The 24026-nt window shown below is 45.2% G+C and overlaps 1 protein-coding gene across 5 annotated transcripts in view; it reads right to left on the bottom strand.

Annotated features, from left to right (window-relative positions):
- pcif1 (phosphorylated CTD interacting factor 1) overlaps positions 1-24026 on the bottom strand; it is a 408646-nt gene that overhangs the window by 181617 nt on the left and 203003 nt on the right. For all 5 annotated transcript variants that reach the window (XR_011596083.1, XM_070895912.1, XM_070895915.1 and 2 more), the window contains 3 exons: positions 18110-18209; positions 16848-17010; positions 12167-12339 (listed from right to left, as the gene is read on the bottom strand). Coding sequence is in view for 4 of the 5 variants with exons in the window: in XM_070895912.1 (XP_070752013.1) it covers positions 12167-12339; positions 16848-17010; positions 18110-18209 (436 nt within the window). In the remaining variant the exon portion in view is untranslated. The remainder of the gene's footprint in view (positions 1-12166; positions 12340-16847; positions 17011-18109; positions 18210-24026) is intronic.

Raw genomic sequence — 24026 nt, 5'->3', positions numbered from 1 at the left:
TTGGGTTTTGTCTCTACAATATCACTGTTGGGTTCTGTCTTTCTACAATCTCACTGTTGGGTTCTGTCTCTCTACAATCTCACTGTTGGGTTTTGTCCCTCTACAATCTCACTGTTGGGTTCTGTCTGTCTACAATCTCACTGTTGGGATCTGTCTCTCCGCAATCTCACTGTTGGATTCTGTCTCTCGACAATCTCACTGTTGGGATCTGTCTCTCGACAATCTCAGTGTTGGGTTCTGTCTCTCGACAATCTCACTGTTGGCTTCTGTCTGTCTACAATCTCACTGTTGGGTTCTGTCTCTCTACAATCTCACTGTTGGGTTTTGTCTCTCTACAATCTCACTGTTGGGTTTTGTCTCTCTGCAATCTCACTGCTGGGGTGTGTCTCTCTACAATCTCACTGTTGGGTTTTGTCTCTCTACAATCTCACTGTTGGGTTCTGTCTCTCTACAATCTCAGTGTTGGGTTATCTCTCTCTACAATCTCACATTGTTGGGTTCTGTCTCTCTACAATCTCACTGTTGGGTTTTGTCTCTCTACAATATCACTGTTGGGTTCTGTCTCTCTACAATCTCACTGTTGGGTTTTGTCTCTCTGCAATCTCACTGTTGGGTTCTGTCTCTCTACAATCGCACTGTTGGGTTCTGTCTGTACAATCTCACTGTTGGGTTCTGTCGCTCTACAATCTCACTGTTGGGTTCTGTCTCTCTATAATCTCACTGTTGGTTTCTGTCTCTCTACAATCTCACTGTTGGGTTCTGTCTCTCTACAATCTCACATTGTTGGATTTTTGACTGTAGAAACATAGAAAAAAAGTGCAATAGTCAGCCATTCGGCCCTTCGAGCCTGCATCACCATTCAATAAGATCATGGCTGATCATTCACTTCAGTACCCATTTCCTGCTTTCTCTCCATACTCCTTGATCCCTTTAGCCGTAAGGGCCCTATCTAACTCCCTCTTGACTATATCTAATGAACTGGCATCAACAACTCTCTGCGGTAGAGAATTCCACAGGTTAACAACTCTCTGAGCGAAAAAGTTTCTCCTCAACTCGGTACTAAATGGCTTACCCATTAACCTTAGACTGTGTCCCCTGGTTCTGGACTTCCCCAACATCGGTAACATTCTTCCTGCATCTAACCTGTCCAGTCCCGTCAGAATTTTATGTGTTTCGATGAGATCCCCTCTCATTCTTCTAAACTCCAGTGAATATAAGCCCAGTCGATCCAGTCTCTCTTCATATGTCAGTCCTGCCATCCCGGGAATTGGTCTGGTAACCTTCGCTGCACTCCCTCAATAGCAAGAACGTCCTTCCTCAGATTAGGAGACCAAAAATGAACACAATATTCCAGGTGAGGCCTCACCAAGGCCCTGTACAATTGCAGTAAGACCTCCCTGCTCCTATACTCAAATTCCCTCGCTATGAAGGCCAACATGGCATTTGCCTTCTTCACCGCCTGCTGTACCTGCTTGCCAACTTTCAATGGCTGATATACCACGACACCCAAGTCTCGTTGCACCTCCCCTTTTCCTAATCTGCCGCTATTCAGATAATATTCTGCCTTCACGTTTTGCCAACAAAGTGGATAATCTGTATAATCTCACTGTTGGCTTTTTTGTTTCGACAATCTCACACTGTTGGGTTTTGCCTCTCGCTAAGCTCATTATTGGGAGGTGTCTCTCTACAATCTCATTATTGGGTTTTGTCTCTCTACAATCTCACTGTTGGGTTCTGTCTCTTTACAATCTCACTGTTGGGTTCTGGCTCTCTACAATCTCACTGTTGGGTTCTGGCTCTCTACAATCTCACTGTTATGTTGTGTCTCTCTACAATTTCATTGTTGGGTATCGTCTCTCAACAATCTCACTGTTGGGTGCTGTCTCTCTACAATCTCACTATTGGGGTTTGTCTCGCTACAATCTCACTGTTATGTTGTGTCTCTCTACAATCTTACTGTTGGGTTTTGTCTCTCTACAATCTCATTGTTGGGTTTTGTCTCTCTACAATCTCACTGTTGGGTTTTGTCTCTACAATATCACTGTTGGGTTCTGTCTTTCTACAATCTCACTGTTGGGTTCTGTCTCTCGACAATCTCACTGTTGGGATCTGTCTCTCGACAATCTCAGTGTTGGGTTCTGTCTCTCGACAATCTCACTGTTGGCTTCTGTCTGTCTACAATCTCACTGTTGGGTTCTGTCTCTCTACAATCTCACTGTTGGGTTTTGTCTCTCTACAATCTCACTGTTGGGTTTTGTCTCTCTACAATCTCACTGCTGGGGTGTGTCTCTCTACAATCTCACTGTTGGGTTTTGTCTCTCTACAATCTCACTGTTGGGTTCTGTCTCTCTACAATCTCACTATTGTGTTTTGTCTCTCTACAATCTCACTGTTGGGTTCTGTCTCTCTACAATCTCACTGTTGGGTTTTGTGTCTCTACAATCTTATTTTTTGGTTATGTCTGTCTACAATCTCACTGTTGCGGTGTGTCTCTCTAAAATCTCACTGTTGGGTTCTGTCTCTCGACAAACTCACCGTTGGGGTTTGTTTCTCTACAATCTCACTGTTGGGTTATGTCCCTCGACAATCTCACTGTTGGGTTCTGTTTCTCGACAATCTCAGTGTTGGGTTATCTCTCTCTACAATCTCACATTGTTGGGTTCTGTCTCTCTACAATCTCACTGTTGGGTTTTGTCTCTCTACAATATCACTGTTGGGTTCTGTCTCTCTACAATCTCACTGTTGGGTTTTGTCTCTCTGCAATCTCACTGTTGGGTTCTGTCTCTCTACAATCTCACTGTTGGGTTCTGTCTCTCGACAATCTCACCTTTGGGTTCTGTCTCTCTACAATCTCACCTTTGGGTTCTGTCTCTCTACAATCTCACCTTTGGGTTCTGTCTCTCTACAATCTCACTGTTGGGTTCTGTCTCTCTACAATCTCACTGTTGGGTTATGTCGATCTACAATCTCACTGTTGGGTTATCTCTCTCTACAATCTCATTGTTGGGTTTTGTCTCTCTACAATCTCACATTGTTGGGTTCTGTCTCTCTACAATCTCACTGTTGGGTTCTGTCTCTCTCCAATCTCACTATTGGGTTCTGTCTCTCTACAATCTCACTGTTGGGTTATGCCTCTCTCCAATGTCACTGTTGGGTTATTTCGATCTACAATCTCACTGTTGGGTTCTGTCTCTCTACAATCTCACTGTTGGGTTATGTCGATCTACAATCTCACTGTTGGGTTATCTCTCTCTACAATCTCATTGTTGGGTTTTGTCTCTCTACAATCTCACATTGTTGGGTTATGCCTCTCCACAATCTCACTGTTGGATTTTGTCTCTCTACAATCTCACTGTTGGGTTCTGTCTCTCGACAATCTCACTGTTGGGTTCTGTCTCTCGATAATCTCACTGTTGGGTTCTGTCTCTCGACAATCTCACTGTTGGGTTCTGTCTCTCGACAAACTCACCGTTGGGGTTTGTTTCTCTACAATCTCACTGTTGGGTTATGTCCCTCGACAATCTCACTGTTGGGTTCTGTTTCTCGACAATCTCAGTGTTGGGTTATCTCTCTCTACAATCTCACATTGTTGGGTTCTGTCTCTCTACAATCTCACTGTTGGGTTTTGTCTCTCTACAATATCACTGTTGGGTTCTGTCTCTCTACAATCTCACTGTTGGGTTTTGTCTCTCTGCAATCTCACTGTTGGGTTCTGTCTCTCTACAATCGCACTGTTGGGTTCTGTCTCTACAATCTCACTGTTGGGTTCTGTCGCTCTACAATCTCACTGTTGGGTTCTGTCTCTCTATAATCTCACTGTTGGTTTCTGTCTCTCTACAATCTCACTGTTGGGTTCTGTCTCTCTACAATCTCACATTGTTGGATTTTTGACTGTAGAAACATAGAAAAAAAGTGCAATAGTCGGCCATTCGGCCCTTCGAGCCTGCATCACCATTCAATAAGATCATGGCTGATCATTCACTTCAGTACCCATTTCCTGCTTTCTCTCCATGCTCCTTTATCCCTTTAGCCGTAAGGGCCCTATCTAACTCCCTCTTGACTATATCTAATGAACTGGCATCAACAACTCTCTGCGGTAGAGAATTCCACAGGTTAACAACTCTCTGAGCGAAAAAGTTTCTCCTCAACTCGGTACTAAATGGCTTACCCATTAACCTTAGACTGTGTCCCCTGGTTCTGGACTTCCCCAACATCGGTAACATTCTTCCTGCATCTAACCTGTCCAGTCCCGTCAGAATTTTATGTGTTTCGATGAGATCCCCTCTCATTCTTCTAAACTCCAGTGAATATAAGCCCAGTCGATCCAGTCTCTCTTCATATGTCAGTCCTGCCATCCCGGGAATTGGTCTGGTAACCTTCGCTGCACTCCCTCAATAGCAAGAACGTCCTTCCTCAGATTAGGAGACCAAAAATGAACACAATATTCCAGGTGAGGCCTCACCAAGGCCCTGTACAATTGCAGTAAGACCTCCCTGCTCCTATACTCAAATTCCCTCGCTATGAAGGCCAACATGGCATTTGCCTTCTTCACCGCCTGCTGTACCTGCTTGCCAACTTTCAATGGCTGATATACCACGACACCCAAGTCTCGTTGCACCTCCCCTTTTCCTAATCTGCCGCTATTCAGATAATATTCTGCCTTCACATTTTGCCAACAAAGTGGATAATCTGTATAATCTCACTGTTGGCTTTTGTGTTTCGACAATCTCACACTGTTGCCTCTCGCTAAGCTCATTATTGGGAGGTGTCTCTCTACAATCTCATTATTGGGTTTTGTCTCTCTACAATCTCACTGTTGGGTTCTGTCTCTTTACAATCTCACTGTTATGTTGTGTCTCTCTACAATTTCATTGTTGGGTATCGTCTCTCAACAATCTCACTGTTGGGTGCTGTCTCTCTACAATCTCACTATTGGGGTTTGTCTCGCTACAATCTCACTGTTATGTTGTGTCTCTCTATAATCTTACTGTTGGGTTTTGTCTCTCTACAATCTCATTGTTGGGTTTTGTCTCTCTACAATCTCACTGTTAGGTTTTGTCTCTACAATATCACTGTTGGGTTCTGTCTCTCTACAATCTCACTGTTGGGTTCTGTCTCTCTACAATCTCACTGTTGGGTTTTGTCCCTCTACAATCTCACTGTTGGGTTCTGTCTGTCTACAATCTCACTGTTGGGTTCTGTCTATCCGCAATCTCACTGTTGGATTCTGTCTCTCGACAATCTCACTGTTGGGATCTGTCTCTCGACAATCTCAGTGTTGGGTTCTGTCTCTCGACAATCTCACTGTTGGCTTCTGTCTGTCTACAATCTCACTGTTGGGTTCTGTCTCTCTACAATCTCACTGTTGGGTTTTGTCTCTCTACAATCTCACTGTTGGGTTCTGTCTCTCTACAATCTCACTATTGTGTTTTGTCTCTCTACAATCTCACTGTTGGGTTATCTCTCTCTACAATCTCACTGTTGGGCTCTGCCTCTCTACAATCTCACTGTTGGGCTCTGCCTCTCTACAATCTCATTGTTGGGTTTTGTGTCTCTACAATCTCACTGTTGGGTTCTGTCTCTCTACAATCTCACTGTTGGGTTCTGTCTCTACAATCTCACTGTTGGGTTCTGTCTCTCTACAATCTCACTGTTGGGTTCTGTCTCTCGACAATCTCACCTTTGGGTTCTGTCTCTCTACAATCTCACCTTTGGGTTCTGTCTCTCTACAATCTCACCTTTGGGTTCTGTCTCTCTACAATCTCACTGTTGGGTTTTGTCTCTCTACAATCTCATTGTTGGGTTCTGTCTCTCTACAATCTTATTTTTAGGTTATGTCTGTCTACAATCTCACTGTTGCGGTGTGTCTCTCTAAAATCTCACTGTTGGGTTCTGTCCTTCGACAATCTCTCACTTTTGTGTTTTGTCTCTCTACAATCTCACTGTTGGGTTCTGTCTCTCTACAATCTCACTGTTGGGTTATGTCGATCTACAATCTCATTGTTGGGTTTTGTCTCTCTACAATCTCACATTGTTGGGTTCTGTCTCTCTACAATCTCACTGTTGGGTTCTGTCTCTCGACAATCTCACTGTTGGGTTCTGTCTCTCGACAATCTCACTGTTGGGTTCTGTCTCTCGACAATCTCACTGTTGGGTTCTGTCTCTCGACAATCTCACTGTTGGGTTCTGTCTCTCGACAAACTCACTGTTGGGTTTTGTCTCTCTACAATCTCACTGTTCGGTTCTGTCTCTCTACAATTTCACTGTTGGGTTATGTCGATCTACAATCTCACTGTTGTGTTGTCTCTCTCTACAATCTCACTGGTGGGTTCTGCCTCTCTACAATCTCACTGTTGGGTTTTGTCTCTCTACAATCTCATTGTTGGGTTTTGTCTCTCTACAATCTCACATTGTTGGGTTCTGTCTCTCTACAATCTCACTGTTGGGTTCTGTCTCTCTCCAATCTCACTGTTGGGTTCTGTCTCTCTACAATCTCACTGTTGGGTTATGCCTCTCTCCAATCTCACAGTTGGGTTATTTCGATCTACAATCTCACTGTTGGGTTATGCCTCTCTACAATCTCGCTGTTGGATTTTGTCTCTCGACAATCTCACTGATGGGTTCGGTCTCTTGACAATCTCACTGTTGGGTTCTGTCTCTCGACAATCTCACTGTTGGGTTCTGTCTCTCGACAATCTCACTGTTGGGTTATGTCTATCGACAATCTCACTGTTGGGTTCTGTCTCTCGACAATCTCACCGTTGGGGTTTATTTCTCGGCAATCTCACTGTTGGGTTATGTCCCTCGACAATCTCACTGTTGGGTTCTGTCTCTCGACAATCTCAGTGTTGGGTTATCTCTCTCTACAATCTCACATTGTTGGGTTCTGTCTCTCTACAATCTCACTGTTGGGTTTTGTCTCTCTACAATATTACTGTTGGGTTCTGTCTCTCTACAATCTCACTGTTGGGTTTTGTCTCTCTGCAATCTTACTGTTGGGTTCTGTCTCTCTACAATCTCACTGTTGGGTTCTGTCTCTACAATCTCACTGTTGGGTTCTGTCGCTCTACAATCTCACTGTTGGGTTCCGTCTCTTTACAATCTCACTGTTGGGTTCTGGCTCTCTACAATCTCACTGTTATGTTGTGTCTCTCTACAATTTCATTGTTGGGTATCGTCTCTCAACAATCTCACTGTTGGGTGCTGTCGCTCTACACTCTCACTATTGGGGTTTGTCTCGCTACAATCTCACTGTTATGTTGTGTCTCTCTACAATAGTACTGTTGGGTTTTGTCTCTCTACAATCTCACTGTTGGGTTTTGTCTCTCCAATCTCACTGTTGGGTTCTGTCTCTCTCCAATCTCACTGTTGGATTTTGTCCCTCTACAATCTCACTGTTGGGTTTTGTCTCTCTACAATCTCACTGTTGGGTTCTGTCTCTCTACAATCTCACTGTTGACTTCTGTCTCTCTACAATCTCACTGTTGGGTTTTGACTCTCTACAATCTCACTGTTGGTGTCTGTCTGTCTACAATCTCACTGTTGGGTTCTGTCTCTCGACAATCTCACTGTTGGGTTTTGTCTCTCTACAATCTCATTGTTGGGTTCTGTCTCTCTACAATCTTATTTTTTGGTTATGTCTGTCTACAATCTCACTGTTGCGGTGTGTCTCTCTAAAATCTCACTGTTGGGTTCTGTCTCTCGACAATCTCACTTTTGTGTTTTGTCTCTCTACAATCTCACTGTTGGGTTCTGTCTCTCTACAATCTCACTGTTGGGTTATGTCGATCTACAATCTCACTGTTGTGTTATCTCTCTCTACAATCTCACTGGTGGGTTCTGCCTCTCTACAATCTCACTGTTGGGTTTTGTCTCTCTACAATCTCATTGTTGGGTTTTGTCTCTCTACAATCTCACATTGTTGGGTTCTGTCTCTCTACAATCTCACTGTTGGGTTCTGTCTCTCTCCAATCTCACTGTTGGGTTCTGTCTCTCTACAATCTCACTGTTGGGTTATGCCTCTCTCCAATCTCACTGTTGGGTTATTTCGATCTACAATCTCACTGTTGGGTTATGCCTCTCTACAATCTCGCTATTGGATTTTGTCTCTCGACAATCTCACTGATGGGTTCGGTATCTTGACAATCTCACTGTTGGGTTCTGTCTCTCGACAATCTCACTGTTGGGTTCTGTCTCTCGACAATCTCACCGTTGGGGTTTATTTCTCGGCAATCTCACTGTTGGGTTATGTCCCTCGACAATCTCACTGTTGGGTTCTGTCTCTCGACAATCTCAGTGTTGGGTTATCTCTCTCTACAATCTCACATTGTTGGGTTCTGTCTCTCTACAATCTCACTGTTGGGTTTTGTCTCTCTACAATATTACTGTTGGGTTCTGTCTCTCTACAATCTCACTGTTGGGTTTTGTCTCTCTGCAATCTTACTGTTGGGTTCTGTCTCTCTACAATCTCACTGTTGGGTTCTGTCTCTACAATCTCACTGTTGGGTTCTGTCGCTCTACAATCTCACTGTTGGGTTCCGTCTCTTTACAATATCACTGTTGGGTTCTGGCTCTCTACAATCTCACTGTTATGTTGTGTCTCTCTACAATTTCATTGTTGGGTATCGTCTCTCAACAATCTCACTGTTGGGTGCTGTCGCTCTACACTCTCACTATTGGGGTTTGTCTCGCTACAATCTCACTGTTATGTTGTGTCTCTCTACAATAGTACTGTTGGGTTTTGTCTCTCTACAATCTCACTGTTGGGTTTTGTCTCTCCAATCTCACTGTTGGGTTCTGTCTCTCTCCAATCTCACTGTTGGATTTTGTCCCTCTACAATCTCACTGTTGGGTTTTGTCTCTCTACAATCTCACTGTTGGGTTCTGTCTCTCTACAATCTCACTGTTGACTTCTGTCTCTCTAAAATCTCACTGTTGGGTTTTGACTCTCTACAATCTCACTGTTGGTGTCTGTCTGTCTACAATCTCACTGTTGGGTTCTGTCTCTCGACAATCTCACTGTTGGGTTCTGTCTCTCGACAATCTCACTGTTGGGTTCTGTCTCTCGACAATCTCCTTGTTGGCTTCTGTCTGTCTACAATCTCACTGTTGGGTTCTGTCTCTCTCCAATCTCATTGTCGTGTTTTGTCTCTCTACAATCTCACTGTTGGTGTCTGTCTGTCTACAATCTCACTGTTGGGTTCTGTCTCTCTCCAATCTCACTGTTGGGTTCTGTCTCTCTACAATCTCACTGTTGGGTTATGCCTCTCTCCAATCTCACTGTTGGGTTATTTCGATCTACAATCTCACTGTTGGGTTCTGCCTCTCTACAATCTCGCTATTGGATTTTGTCTCTCGACAATCTCACTGATGGGTTCGGTCTCTTGACAATCTCACTGTTGGGTTCTGTCTCTCGACAATCTCACTGTTGGGTTCTGTCTCTCGACAATCTCACCGTTGGGGTTTATTTCTCGGCAATCTCACTGTTGGGTTATGTCCCTCGACAATCTCACTGTTGGGTTCTGTCTCTCGACAATCTCAGTGTTGGGTTATCTCTCTCTACAATCTCACATTGTTGGGTTCTGTCTCTCTACAATCTCACTGTTGGGTTTTGTCTCTCTACAATATTACTGTTGGGTTCTGTCTCTCTACAATCTCACTGTTGGGTTTTGTCTCTCTGCAATCTTACTGTTGGGTTCTGTCTCTCTACAATCTCACTGTTGGGTTCTGTCTCTACAATCTCACTGTTGGGTTCTGTCGCTCTACAATCTCACTGTTGGGTTCCGTCTCTTTACAATCTCACTGTTGGGTTCTGGCTCTCTACAATCTCACTGTTATGTTGTGTCTCTCTACAATTTCATTGTTGGGTATCGTCTCTCAACAATCTCACTGTTGGGTGCTGTCGCTCTACACTCTCACTATTGGGGTTTGTCTCGCTACAATCTCACTGTTATGTTGTGTCTCTCTACAATAGTACTGTTGGGTTTTGTCTCTCTACAATCTCACTGTTGGGTTTTGTCTCTCCAATCTCACTGTTGGGTTCTATCTCTCTCCAATCTCACTGTTGGATTTTGTCCCTCTACAATCTCACTGTTGGGTTTTGTCTCTCTACAATCTCACTGTTGGGTTCTGTCTCTCTACAATCTCACTGTTGACTTCTGTCTCTCTAAAATCTCACTGTTGGGTTTTGACTCTCTACAATCTCACTGTTGGTGTCTGTCTGTCTACAATCTCACTGTTGGGTTCTGTCTCTCTCCAATCTCATTGTCGTGTTTTGTCTCTCTACAATCTCACTGTTGGTGTCTGTCTGTCTACAATCTCACTGTTGGGTTTTGTCTCTCTACAATTTCACTGTTGGGTTTTGTCTCTCTACAATCTCACTGTTGGCTGCTGTCTCTCGACAATCTTACTGTTGGGTTCTGTCTCTCGACAATCTCACTGTTGGGTTCTGTCTCTCTACAATCTCACTGTTGGGTTTTGTCTCTCTACAATCTCACAATTGTGTTTTGTCTCTCTACAATCTCACTATTGTGTTTTGTCTCTCTACAATCTCACTGTTGGGTTTGTCTCTCTACAATCTCATTGTTGGGTTCTGTCTCTCTACAATCTCACTGTTGGGTTCTGTCTCTCTACAATCTCACTGTTGGGTTCTGTCTCTCTACAATCTCACTGTTGGGTTTGTCTCTCTACAATCTCACTGTTGGGTTCTGTCTCTCGACAATCTCACTGTTGGGTTCTGTCTCTCGACAATCTCACTGTTGGGTTCTGTCTCTCTACAATCTCACTGTTGGGTTTGTCTCTCTACAATCTCACATTGTTGTATTTTGACTCCATCGTGCTTCAGCGTTGCAGGGGAACACCTGCTGCAGCATCTGAAGGAGGAGCAGACTTACCCAGAGACTGTTCCCCCACCAACTTGTAAATACACGCAGCATTTGTTTACTTTTCCACAGGTACTGCCGATTTCCGATGGAATGCTTGAGGAAAATCTTGCCCAGTGTCTTAATAAAGGTTGCAATGATCAGGGTTGAGTAAAACACCCGTTACTGTAAACTGCTCATTGAAAATGTCACTAGGCTTCTGATAATGTCCCAATTCTTTGGATAGCCAATGAATTTCAGTGTGGATAAGTGTCAGGTTCTTTTGTCGGAAGATTATGAAGGCCACATACTTCTTTGAAAATAAGTTTCTAAATGGGTAGAGGAGCAAACGGATCTAGGGCTACAAGTGCACAATTTACTAAAAGTACTGACAGGTTAACATGGCAGTTAGATGAAGCACTGGGATTCCATTTCTGGAGGATAGAATTGAAAAGCAGTGAAGTTACATTAAACTTGTATAGAACCTTGATTAGACCACACGAAGTACTATGAACAGTTCTGGTTTCCATTTTACAAAAAGGCATAAGCACTTGAGACGATGAAAGAAAGATTCACAAGGATAATACCAAACTGAGAGGACATACTTATCAGGAAGGGCTGAACCGGCTGGGACTCTTTTCTCTCGGAAAGAGAAGGTTGAGGGGTGATCTGATAGAGGTCTTTAAAATTATTAAGTGGTTTGGTAGAGAAGAAGTCTACTTGTGGAGGAGATGGAAACTAGGGGCCATAAATATCAGATAATCAGCAATCAATCCAAAAGGGAATTTAGGAGAAACTTCTTTCAGCAAAGTGTGATGAGAATGTGGAACTCACTACCACAAGGAGTAGGTGAGACAAAAATACAGATGCATTAAAGGGTAAGCTAGATGAGCACAGGAAGGAGAAAGGAATAGAAGGACATGCTGATGGAGTGAGAGGAAGTGAGGTGGGAGGCAATGTTCCCTGTAATTTTGTTTTGGGCAGTGCGGCCCCTTTATCAGGCTGCGGGGCCCATTCAAATGTCCACGCATGTCTGTTTTTTTTCAATCTAAAAGCCGGCTCACTGCCTGCGCTGGACCTCTGCATGGCCGCACAGCTTACAGTGGGAACATTGGTGGGAGGTGACCCATGGAGCATAAACACTGGCAGAGACCAGTTGGGCTGAATGCCTGTTTCTGTGCTGTAGTTTCTGCATCATTTTACGTGATAGTGGGAGAACAATCATCTATCAGATTGTGGTCAAAGCAAGAGCCATTTCATATTCTCCCACCTTGCATCACCAGACAAAAGAAAAATAAATGACTCACCAGTTTACTCAAGTAGTTCCGGCTGATTTTCCGAACTTCTCCTTTATATCGTACACAGGCAACATCATTCTCAAAGTGCATCTCAACACGTGGGAGTGGGGTTGTGGGGAATGCGAGTCTCAAAGGGTAACAGTACACCAACCTGTCTATTACCTCCGGTCTCTCCACATCTTCTGTGGGAAAGTAAACAGCAGAAGTTCATAACCATCAGTTCGAACCCAAAGTGATGTTTGTGGAGAAAACTGAAATCTGAAGTTAATGATACACTGCAGAACATAAGAAATAGGCCATTTGGCCCCTTGAGCCTGCTCCGCCATTCAATAAGATCATGGCTGATCTGATCCTGGCCTCAACTCCACTTCCCAGTCCGCTCCCCATAACCACTGACTCCCCTATCATTCAAAAATCTATCTATCTCCACGTTAAATATATTCAAAGACCCAGCCTCCACAGCTCTCTGGGGTAGAGAATTTCAACGATTCACGACTCTCTGAGAGAAGAAATTCCTCCTCATTTCTGTTTTAAATGGGCTGAAATTATGCCACCTAGTTCTAGATTCCCCCATGAGGGGAAACATCCTCTCTGCATTTATTCCTCAGATACTCATGTTTCAATAAGATCACCTCTCAGTCTTCTAAACTCCAAGGTGTATAGGCCGAACCTGCTCAACCTTTCTTCATATGACAACCCCTTCAACAACCCCTTCATCTCAGGAATCAACCTCGTCAACCTTCTCTGAACTGCCTCCAATGCAAGTATATCCTTCCTTAAATAAGGAGACAAAAACTGTACACAGTACTCCAGCTGTGGTATTACCAACACCCTGTACAGTTGGAGCAGGACTTCTCTACTTTTATACTCCATCCTCCTTGCAATAAAGGCCAACATTCCATTTGCCTTCCTGATTGCTTGCTGTACCTGCATGCTAACTTTTTTCGTTTCATGCACAAGGACCCCCAGATCCCTCTGTACTACAGCATTTTGTAATTGCTCCCCATTTAAATCATAATTTGCTTTTTTATTTTTCCTATCAAAGTGGATAACCTCACATTTTCCCACATTATACTCCCATCTGCTAAATGTTTGCCCACTCACTTAATCTGTCTATATCCCATTGCAGATTCTTTGCATCATCCTCACAATTTGCTTTCCCACTTATCTTTGTATCATCAGCAAATTTGGCTAAGTTACACTCGGTCCCTTCATCCAAGTCATTAATATAAATTGTAAATAGTTGAGCGCCCAGCACTGATCCCTGTGACACCCCACTAGTTAAAGTTTGTCAACCTGAAAATGATCCCTTTATCTCGACTCTCTGTTTTCTGTTAGTTAGCCAATCCTCTATCCACACTAATATATTACCCCCAGCCCCGTGAGCTTTTATCTTGGTGCAGTAACCTTTAGTGTGGCACCTTAATTGAATGCTTTATGGAAATCCAAATATACTACATCCACTGGTTCCCCCTTATCCACCCTGTTCGTTACATCCTCAAAAACTCCAGCAGATTTGTCAAACAAGATTTTCCTTTCATAAAGCCATGCTGACTCTGCTTGACTGCATTATGATTTTCTAAATGTCCTGTTACTATTTCCTTAATGATGGACTCCAGCATTTTCCCAATGACAGATGTTAGGCTAACTGGTCTATAGTTCTCTGCTTTCTGTCTCCCTCCTTTCTTAAATAGGGGTGTTATATTTGCAGTTTTCCAGTTCACTGGGACCTCTCCAGAATCCAGGGAATTTTGGTAATTACAACCAATACATCCACTATCTCTGCAGCCACTTCTCTTAAGACCCTAGGATGCAAGTCATCAGGTCCAGGGGACTTGTGCACCTTTAGTCCCATTAGTTTGCCTAGAACTTTTTCTCTCGTGATTGTGATTGTTTTGAGTTCCCCACCCGCAATAGCTCCTTGATTATCAATTATTGGGATGTTTTTAATGTCTTCTACCATGAAGACTGATACAAAATATTTATTCAAAGTCTCTGCCATTTCCCTGTTTCCAATTATTAATTCTCCAGTCCCATCCTCTAAGGGACCAATGTTTACTTTAGCTACTCGTTTACTTTTTATATACCTTAGAAGCTCTGTTTTTATATTTCTTGCTAGTTTACTCTCATCTGCTATCTTCTCTGTCTTTATAATTTTTTTTGTGATCCTTTGCTGGTTTCTAAAAATTTCCCAATCTTCTGGCCTTCCACTGTCCTTCGCAACACTGTATGCCTTTGTTTTCATTTTGATATCATCCTTTACTTCCTTAGTGTAAAGTAAACTTGTACCATGGAAAAAGGGTTACACTTCAAACAGCTAAAAAGGAAAGTTAAAGATAGGAAGGAGAAATGAAAGGACTGAAAGATTCAGACCATAAATTGCACTAGTGTTTGTATCCAATCTGTTCTTTTTAGTGATGGCAAATAATCCATGACAAAATTGGAAGATTTCTGTTTGACATTTATAGTTCTTTATGTAATCTATTTTGTATAATCCCAGGCCTTTAATGCATCAGGTTGTCTTGCGATAAAACATTAAAAAATATATAAAATGGCACATAACATTACCACTTTGAAAGAGAGCTATAATTGGTTTCTGGTCATTGGAGTCTGAATTCTTTGTATCAATTGCCACCAGGTAGCTCTGCACCAATGCGTCTACTGTATGCCAAAGATTTAGTACGTGCATTGATGTCATAGCGTATAAAAGAATAAACTGTAATGTAATAATTAGCAGCCAAGCTGTCTTAAGAGGTCACATGCTAGTCTAATAACATTTTGTTTAGTTTCCAAGTCCAGACCAACTCTGTACCTGCTTTCAATCTCCCTATCCCAAGTGTGAACTCCAATCACCAGTAAAACAACAACAATACTAATCCTTACCAGGCCCTGAGAAGCCATAATAATGGTCTTTAACAGCTACTCGTGAACGCCCCCTGCACCCAATGTGGCTGTAAACTGCACCGGGCACAGTGAAAGAAAAGTAATGCAACCCACCCCTCCCTGCGATGAAAGGATACCAGCAGCTGATAGAATTGCGTTACACCATCTTCTCCTTCTTGGAGGTGATATTACAGCCTCTGTTGACCAATAGGCTTGGAGGGCCACCGCATAACAGAGCCCCTCCCCTGACCACCACTCTCACTGAGATTACTACAGGGAAGCTGAGCTTGTTTCTCAGTTCCCCTTTCCCCTCTCCCCTCAGTAGTAGTGGGCAAGCCTCAAGCCGAGAACTTGGCAAATACACCCAGCTCATTTCGAACTACCCAATGAGCATTTTGCACCTCTTCCACCCACTGTTTTATCACAGGGCAATACGGGGAAACTGACCCAACATCGGTGGATACGGGGAAACTGACCCAACATCAGGGGATACGGGGAAACTGACCCAACATCGGGGGATACGGGGAAACTGACCCAACATCGGGGGATACGGGGAAACTGACCCAGCATCGGGTGAAACGGGGAAACTGACCCAACATCGGGGGATACGGGGAAACTGACCCAACATCAGAGGATACGGGGAAACTGACCCAACATCGGGGGATACGGGGAAACTGACCCAACATCGGGGGATACGGGGAAACTGACCCAACATCAGGGGATACGGGGAAACTGACCCAACATCAGGGGATACGGGGAAACTGACCCAATATCGGGGGATACGGGGAAACTGACCCAACATCGGGGGATACGGGGAAACTGACCCAACATCGGGGGATACGGGGAAACTGACCCAGCATCGGGTGAAACGGGGAAACTGACCCAACATCGGGGGATACGGGGAAACTGACCCAACATCAGAGGATACGGGGAAACTGACCCAACATCGGGGGATACGGGGAAACTGACCCAACATCGGGGGATACGGGGAAACTGACCCAGCATCGGGGGATACGGGGAAACTGACCCAACATCGGGGGATACGGGGAAACTGACCCAACATCGGGGGATACGGGGAAACTGACCCAACATCGGGGGATACGGGGAAACTGACCCAACATCGGGGGATACGGGGAAACTGACCCAACATCGGGGGATACGGGGAAACTGACCCAACATCGGGGGATACGGGGAAACTGACCCAACATCGGGGGATACGGGGAAACTGACCCAACATCGGGGATTACGGGGAAACTGACCCAACAACACGGAGTGACACGGAAGGGCAGTGGGGGCAGAGAAGATTCAACACAACAGAAAGTGATAGAGTGAACGGCGATGAGGTGACAGACATTGTGCTTTCTGAGAACACGGGGTTATGTGGGTACAGTAGGTTAGAGGTTATGATACTGGTCTAATAATAAAGAGCATGTGAGTTAAGATCTTGCCACAGCAGTTTAAGAAATTGAATTGAGTTTTAAAAATCTGCTATCAGTAAGAGTGCCCATGAAGTCATTGAACTGACAGAAAACCCAACTGCTTCACCAATGTTCTTATCCGGTCTGGCCTATATGTGACTCCAACATGATTGACTCTGAAGTGGCCCAACAAGCCAATAGCTCAACTAGAGATGGACAATAGCTGCCGGCCTCGCCAGTGCCACCACACACGAGACTGAATTTAAATCACATTTTAATCTCAGTGGCTGGCTTACAAAGACACAAGTTTACTGTTTGAATTTAAATGTGACCATGTGCAACATGATCTGTTTTAACAGCAGTGTTTCGCCCATATCTGTCTCTCTCACCTGATACATTGCACTCTTTGAGTAATGCTAAATGCTTGTCTCGGACTCGCTTCACGTAGTCACCAGATATGTAATAGATCTTGCCACAGATTGCTTCCACGGAATCTTTGGCCACTGCTGCCACATGGGGCCCGCACTGTTTCCGCAAGTGCTCGAGTCTCTCCTGCAAACAGACCAAAGACTGAGTCAGAAATTCGTCCAACAGCTCAGGTCACTGCATACATCTACAAACCAGCTTCTGTGAATGGCAGTTAACTAGTCCACCCATTTCCATTCTCCCTGTCATCATACCTCTTCAATAGTGTTTCCAGTTTCTCAGTACTAGGCTTCAATCCTTCTGCTGGTCTCCCTCATGATATGGATGTGGAAAGGGGATTCTACAGTTATGTATATTAGTGCTTTTAAAACCGACACGAGGCTGTGGGTAATTTTGAGTTTGTGTGGATGCATGGGTGTCCATGCTCGAGTCACATATTGGGAGGAATTTGCACTTCTGTGAATGCAGAATGGGGAGGCGACTGCATTTATAAAGATATTGGAAAGCATTTGCAAAGATGTGATTATATGAATTTGGTATGTGACTGTTTATATGGAAGTGGAGAGGGGCCTGTGTTTGTATAATTCCCCCACTAAAGGCAAATCCTCTCGTACCCTCAGTCCACCATAAAAGCACATCCCTCTATGACCCAAATTCCCCCAATAATGACACTTCCACGAGTACCCTAATACTTCTATCGCAGACCATTTTATTCCCTAATACCCACATTAACGCCCATCCTCTACTACCATAACTCTACCATTAATGCCCATCCCTCTAGGACCCCAATTCTCCCATTAATGCCCATTAAAGCCAGTTCCTTTAGTACCCTTGATACCCGATTAAACTTCAATACACTAACTACCATATTTCTACAATCCTAATTCCATTCACGCCCATCACTGTAGTCCCCAATTCTCCCATTAACTCTGTCCCCCTATGACCCCAATTCTTCCACATTATCGCTTGTCCCTCTATGACCCTAATTTCCCCATTAAAGCCCGTCCTTTAAATACCCTAATTCTCATATAAACACGGAGGCAGGGCGCAGGAGCAGAGTAAAGGAGAGGGGGCAGGGAACAGTCGCAGATTAAGGGTGAGAGGGCAGGGAACAGCAGCAGACACTAGACAGAGGGAAAAACCTCAAAAAATGATCCAACCCTGGCCCTGTAACCCGACCCCTGGCCCTGTAACCCAACCCCTGGCCCTGTAACCTGATTCTTACCATGTAATCTTCCTTTGTGGCCGATGGTTCCTTTCGCAGCCAGTTGAAAGTATCCTCAACATTCCACTTGACGGTTTTCCGGACATCTGGGCTAGCATTCCTGAGGAGAAGCACCATATGTAGTGAGTAGGGCAAAATGGGCAGCAAGCTTGCCACTCACAGACACAGATTTACTGAGCACACAAAAGGACGAGTCAAGATCCTTCTCATGGTCTGAAACCCAGTGTCTCTCTTTGCAATTATTCATGATCACTCTGGATGTTACCTGCACAGCCCCGCAACATGCTTTGGGGAAAATTCCACTACAGCTAAAATGCTGTTAATGTTTTTTCTGACAGCCTGTGGTCTGACATGTGCAGGAATCTATCACCACAATTTAGAGCCTCCAAACCAAGCTATGAGAAAACCACTGCTCGATAGGGATGGTGCATACATCTTTCCTCTTCAGGTCACATCCCACCTACTCCAGATGCAAAGGTTGGCAAGAGCTATGGATTAGGGGCTCCCAAGTATGGGTACTGCTGGAGTTCACTAGTTAACACTGCACAGCCTACCACTGCTCGTCGTCTCACTGTGATCATAGAAGGTCTTTACGTCATTATTTTCGGTCCCCGTCACAAATACCGTTCCCTAGCCAGTGACTCCATCCCCCTCTCCAACTTCTGTCTGAGGCTGAACCAGGGTTCGCAACCTTGGTGTCACATTTAACCCTGAAATGAGCTTGTGACCACATATTCGCAGCATATCGAAGACCGCCTATTTCCACCTCCCTAACATCGCCCGCCTCCACCCTTGCCTCAGCTCATCCATAACTGAAGCCCTCATCAGTGCCTTTGTTAACACTAGACCACTATTCCAACGCACTCCTGGCTGGACTCCCACATTCTACCCTACATAAACTAGAGGTGATCCAAAACTCGGCTGCCCACGTCCAAACTCGTAACAAGTCCCGCACACCCATCATCATTGTGCTCGCCGACCTACATTGGCTTCAGGTTAAGCAACGCCTCGATTTCAAAATTGTCATCCTTATTTTCAAATTCCTCCATAGCCTTGCTCCTCCCTATCTCTGTAATCTCCTCCAGCCCCATAACAACCCCCCCGCCCCCCCCCACCCCACGACCCCAAAATGGCTGCGCTCCTTTAATTCTACCCCCTTGAGCATCCCTGATTATAATCGCTCAACCATTGGTGGCCGTGCCTTCTGTAGCCTGGGCCCCAAGCCTAAACCTCTCCGCCTCTCTTTCCTCCTTCAAGAAGCTCCTTAAAACCTACCTCTTTGACCCAGCTTTTGGTCACCTGCGCTAATTTCTACTTATGCAGCTCGGTGTCAAATTGTTTTATCTCATAATACGCCTGTGAAGAACCTTGGAACATTTCACTACAATAAAGATGCTATATAAATATAAGTTGTTGTTCTTTTCAGCGCAATTCGCCCAAAATCGTCGTAACCGGCGCAAAAGATCGCAGAATTTAAAGCACAAATTAAATTCGCCTTAAATCGAGTTTCCGCGATCTTTTGCGCTACATTGTGCCCTGAGTGGAAAATCCATGCTGGATTTGGGATAGGAGCAGGAGTAGGCCATACGGCCCCTCGAGCCTGCTCCACCATTCAATAAGATCATGGTTGATCCGATCATGGTCTCAAGGCCACTTCCCTGCCCGCTCCCCATAACCCCTTAGTGATTGTGATTGTGTTAAGTTCCTCCCCCTCTATAGCCCCTTGTCTTAAATTTATTCAACTGTAAATTTATTCAATGTCCCAGCTTCCACAGCTCTCTGGGGCAGCGAATTCCACAGATTTACAACCCTCTGAGAGAAGAAATGTCTCCTCATCTCAGTTTTAAATGGGAAGTCCCTTATTCTAAGATCATGCCCTCTAGTTCTAGTCTCCCCCATCAGTGGAAACATCCTCTCTGCATCCACCTTATCAAGCCCCCTCACAATCTTAAACATTTCGATAGGATCACCTCTCATTCTTCTGAATTCCAATGAGTAGAGGTCCAACCTACTCAACCTTTCCTCATAAGTCAACCCCCTCATCTCCGGAATCAACCTTGTGAACCTTCTCTGAACTGCCTCCAAAGCAAGTATATCCTTTCTGAAATATGGAAACCAAAACTGCACGCAGTATTCCAGGTGTGACCTCACCAATACCCTGTATAACTGTAGCAAGATTTGCAGCAGGACTTCTCTGCTTTTATACTCCATCCCCTTTGCAATAAAGGCCAAGAATCCATTGGCCTACCTACATACTATCCTTTTGTGTTTCATGCACAAGTACCCCCAGGTCCCGCTGTACTGCAGCACTTTGCAATTTTCCTCCATTTAAATAATAACTTGCTCTTTGATTTTTTTCTGCAAAGTGGATAACCTCATTTTTCAACATTATACTCCATCTGCCAAATTTTTGCCCACTCACTTAGCCTATCTATGTCCTTTTTCAGGTTTTTTGTGTCCTCCTCACACATTGCTTTTCCTCCCATCTTTGTATCATCAGCAGACTTGGCTACGTTACACTCGGTCCCTTTCATCCAAGTCGTTAATATAGATTGTAAATAGTTGGGGTCCCAGCACTGATCCCTGCGGCACCCCACTAATTACTGATTGTCAACCCGAGAATGAGCCATTTATCCCGACTCTCTGTTTTCTGTTAGTTAGCCAATCCTCGATCCATGCTAATATATTACCTCCAACCCCGTGAACTTTTATCTTGTGCATAATCTTTTATGTGGCACCTTGTCAAATGCCTTCTGGAAGTCCAAATACATCACATCCACTGGTTCCCCTTTATCCACCCTGTTCGTTACATCCTCAAATAATTCCAGCAAATTTGTCAAACATGACTTCCCCTTCATAAATTCATGCTGACCCTGCCTGACCAAATTTTGCTTTTCCAAATATTCTACAACTGCTTCTTTAATAATGGACTCCAACATTTTCCCAACCATAGATGTTAGACGAACTGGTCTAAAGTTTCCTGCTTTTTGTCTGCCTCCTTTTTTAAATAGGGGAAGTTACATTTGCAGTTTTCCAATTTGCTGGGGCTCCCCAGAATCCAGGGAATTTTGGTAAATTATAACCAATGCATCCACTATCCCTGCCGCTAATTCTCTTAAGACCCTAGGATGCAAACCATCAGGTCCAGGGGATTTATCTGCCTTTAGTCCCATTATCTTACTGAGTACCATCTCCTTAGTGATTGTGATTGTGTTACGTTCCATTCCCCCCGCCCTATAGCCCCTAGACTATCCACTGTTGGTATATTGTTAGTGTCCTCTACCGTAGAGACTGATACAAAATATTTGTTCAGAGTTTCTGCCATCTCCATGTTCCCCATTACTAATTCCCCAGTATTGTCCTCTAAGGGACCAACATTTACTTTCGCCATCCTTTTCCTTTTTATATACCTATAGAAACTCTTGCTATATGTTTTTATATTTTCTGCTAGTTTACTTTCATAGTCTATCTTCCCTTTCTTAATCATTTTTTTTCGTCGTTATTTGCTGGCTTTTAAAAGCTTCCCAGTCTTCCATCCTCCCACTAGTTCTGGCCACTTTGTGGTTTCACCAAGGCCTTATTTAACTGCAGCAAGACTTCCTTACTCTTATACGGCAACCCCCTTGCAATAAATACTAACTTACCATTTGCCTTCCTAATTGCAAGCTGTACCTTTTATGATTTGTGTACACGGACACTCAAGTCCCTCAGAATACCAGCATTTACTAATCCCTCACTTTAAAAAAAAATATTCTGCTTTTCCATTCTTCCCACCAAAGTGGATAATTTCACACTCCCCCACGTTATATTCCATCTGCCAGCTTCTTGCCCAATCACATAACTATATCCCTTTGCAGCCTCTTTGCATTCTCTTCCTCACAGCTTACTTTCCCACCTAGCTTTGTATTGTCAGCAAACTTGGATACATTACCATTCAGTCCCCTTATTGATATAGATTGTAAATAGCTAAGGCCCAAGCACTAACATTGCGCCCTGCCATCCCGAAAATGACCCATTTATTTTTACTCTCTGTTTTCTGTACGTTAACAAATCCTCAATCCATACTAAGATATTACCCCAATCCCATGAACCCTAATCTTGTGTAATAACCGCTTATCGAATATCTTCTGAAAATCCAAATATACTCCATCCACTGGCTCCCCCTTATCTACCCTACTAGTTACACCCTTAAAAAAAAACGAATAGATTTGTCAAACACGATTTCACTTTTATAAAACCGTGTTGACTCTACCTGACCATACTGTGATTTTCCAAGTGCTTTGTTACCACATCCCTAATAATCGATTGTAGCATTTTCTCTACTACTGACATCATGGTAACTGGCCTATAATTCTATTTTCTCTCTCCCTACTTTCTTGAACAGCGCGATTACATTTGCTACGGGGATAATTCTGGAATCTAGGGCATTCTGGAAGATCCCATTAATTGCACCAGTACTATTTCTTTATTCATACTAATTTCTTTATGTTCCTCACTATCAGTAGACATTTGGTTCCCACAATTTCCAGTACGTCCTTTGTGTCTACGACTGTGAAACCAGATACAAAATATTTGTTTAACATCTCTACCATTTCCTTATTCCCCATTACAATTTCTCCTGTCTCTGCCCCCAAGGGACCTATGTTTAATTTTGCGAATCTCTTCCTATTTACATACTCGTAAAAGCTCTTCCAATCTGTTGTCATATTTTCTTGCGACTTTACTCTCATATTCTATTTTCTCCCTCTATCTATTTCTTGTTCATTCTTTGCTGATTTTTAAAAACTCTACTAATACTCAGTTTACTACTCTTTTTAGCAACATTGTAAGCCTCTTTAAATCGAATACTATCCTTAACTTCTCGTGTTAGCCAATGGAGTTTTTATTCCCACATTTTGACAATTTAGTTTCTTTCCGGTCAGACTGAATTAAAATTAGAGCGCCGAGCGGTCCCGACCCCCGAGAGGCCCTGACACCCGAGCGGTCCCGACCCCCGAGAGGCCCTGACACCCGAGCGGTCCCGACCCCCGAGAGGCCCAGACCCCCGAGCGGCCCCGACCCCTGAGTGGTCCCGACCCGAGCGGCCCCGACCCACGAGCGGTCCCGACACGAGCGGCCCCAACCCCCGAGAGGCCCCGACCCGAGCGGCCCCGACCCCCGAGAGGCCCCGACCCGAGCGGTCCCGACCCCCGAGAGGTCCCGACCCGAGCGGCCACGACTCGAGCGGCCCCGACCCCCGAGAGGCCCCGACCCGAGCGTCCCCGACCCCCGAGAGGCGCCGACCCGAGCGGCCCCGACCCCCGAGAGGTCCCGACCCGAGCAGCCACGACCCGAGCGGTCCCGACCCCCGAGAGGCCCTGACCCCCGAGCGGTCCCGACCCCCGAGAGGCCCCGACCCCTGAGCGGTCCCGACCCCCGAGAGGCCCCGACCCCCGAGCGGTCCCGACCCCCGAGAGACCCCGACCTGAGCGGCCTTAACCCCCGAGAGGCCCCGACCCGAGCAGTCCCGACCCCCGAGAGTCCCCGACGCGAGCGACCCCGTCCCCGAGAGGTCCCGACCCGAGCGGCCACGACCCCCGAGAGGCCACGACCCGAGTGGCCCCGACCCCCCGAGTGGCCCCGAGAGGCCCCGACCCGAGCGGCCCCGACCCCCGAAAGGCGCCGACCCGAGCGGCCCCGAACCCCGAGAGGCCCCGACCCGAGCGGCCCCGACCCGAGAGGCACCGACCCCCGAGAGGCCACGACCCGAGCGGCCCTGACCCCCGAGAGGCCCCGAACCCTGAGAGACCCCGACCCGAGCGGCCCCGACCCCCGAGAGGCCCCGACCCGACCTGAGCGGCCCCGACCCGAGTGGCCCCGACCCCCAAGAGGCCCCGACCGGAGCGGCCCCGACCCGAGCGGTCCCGGAACCCGAGCT

Source organism: Pristiophorus japonicus, chromosome 12 (genome assembly GCF_044704955.1).
Source record: "Pristiophorus japonicus isolate sPriJap1 chromosome 12, sPriJap1.hap1, whole genome shotgun sequence".
Lineage (NCBI taxonomy): Eukaryota > Metazoa > Chordata > Chondrichthyes > Pristiophoridae > Pristiophorus > Pristiophorus japonicus.
The sequence above is the reverse complement of the archived record's forward strand: the minus strand, read 5'-3'. Positions and strand labels throughout refer to the sequence as shown.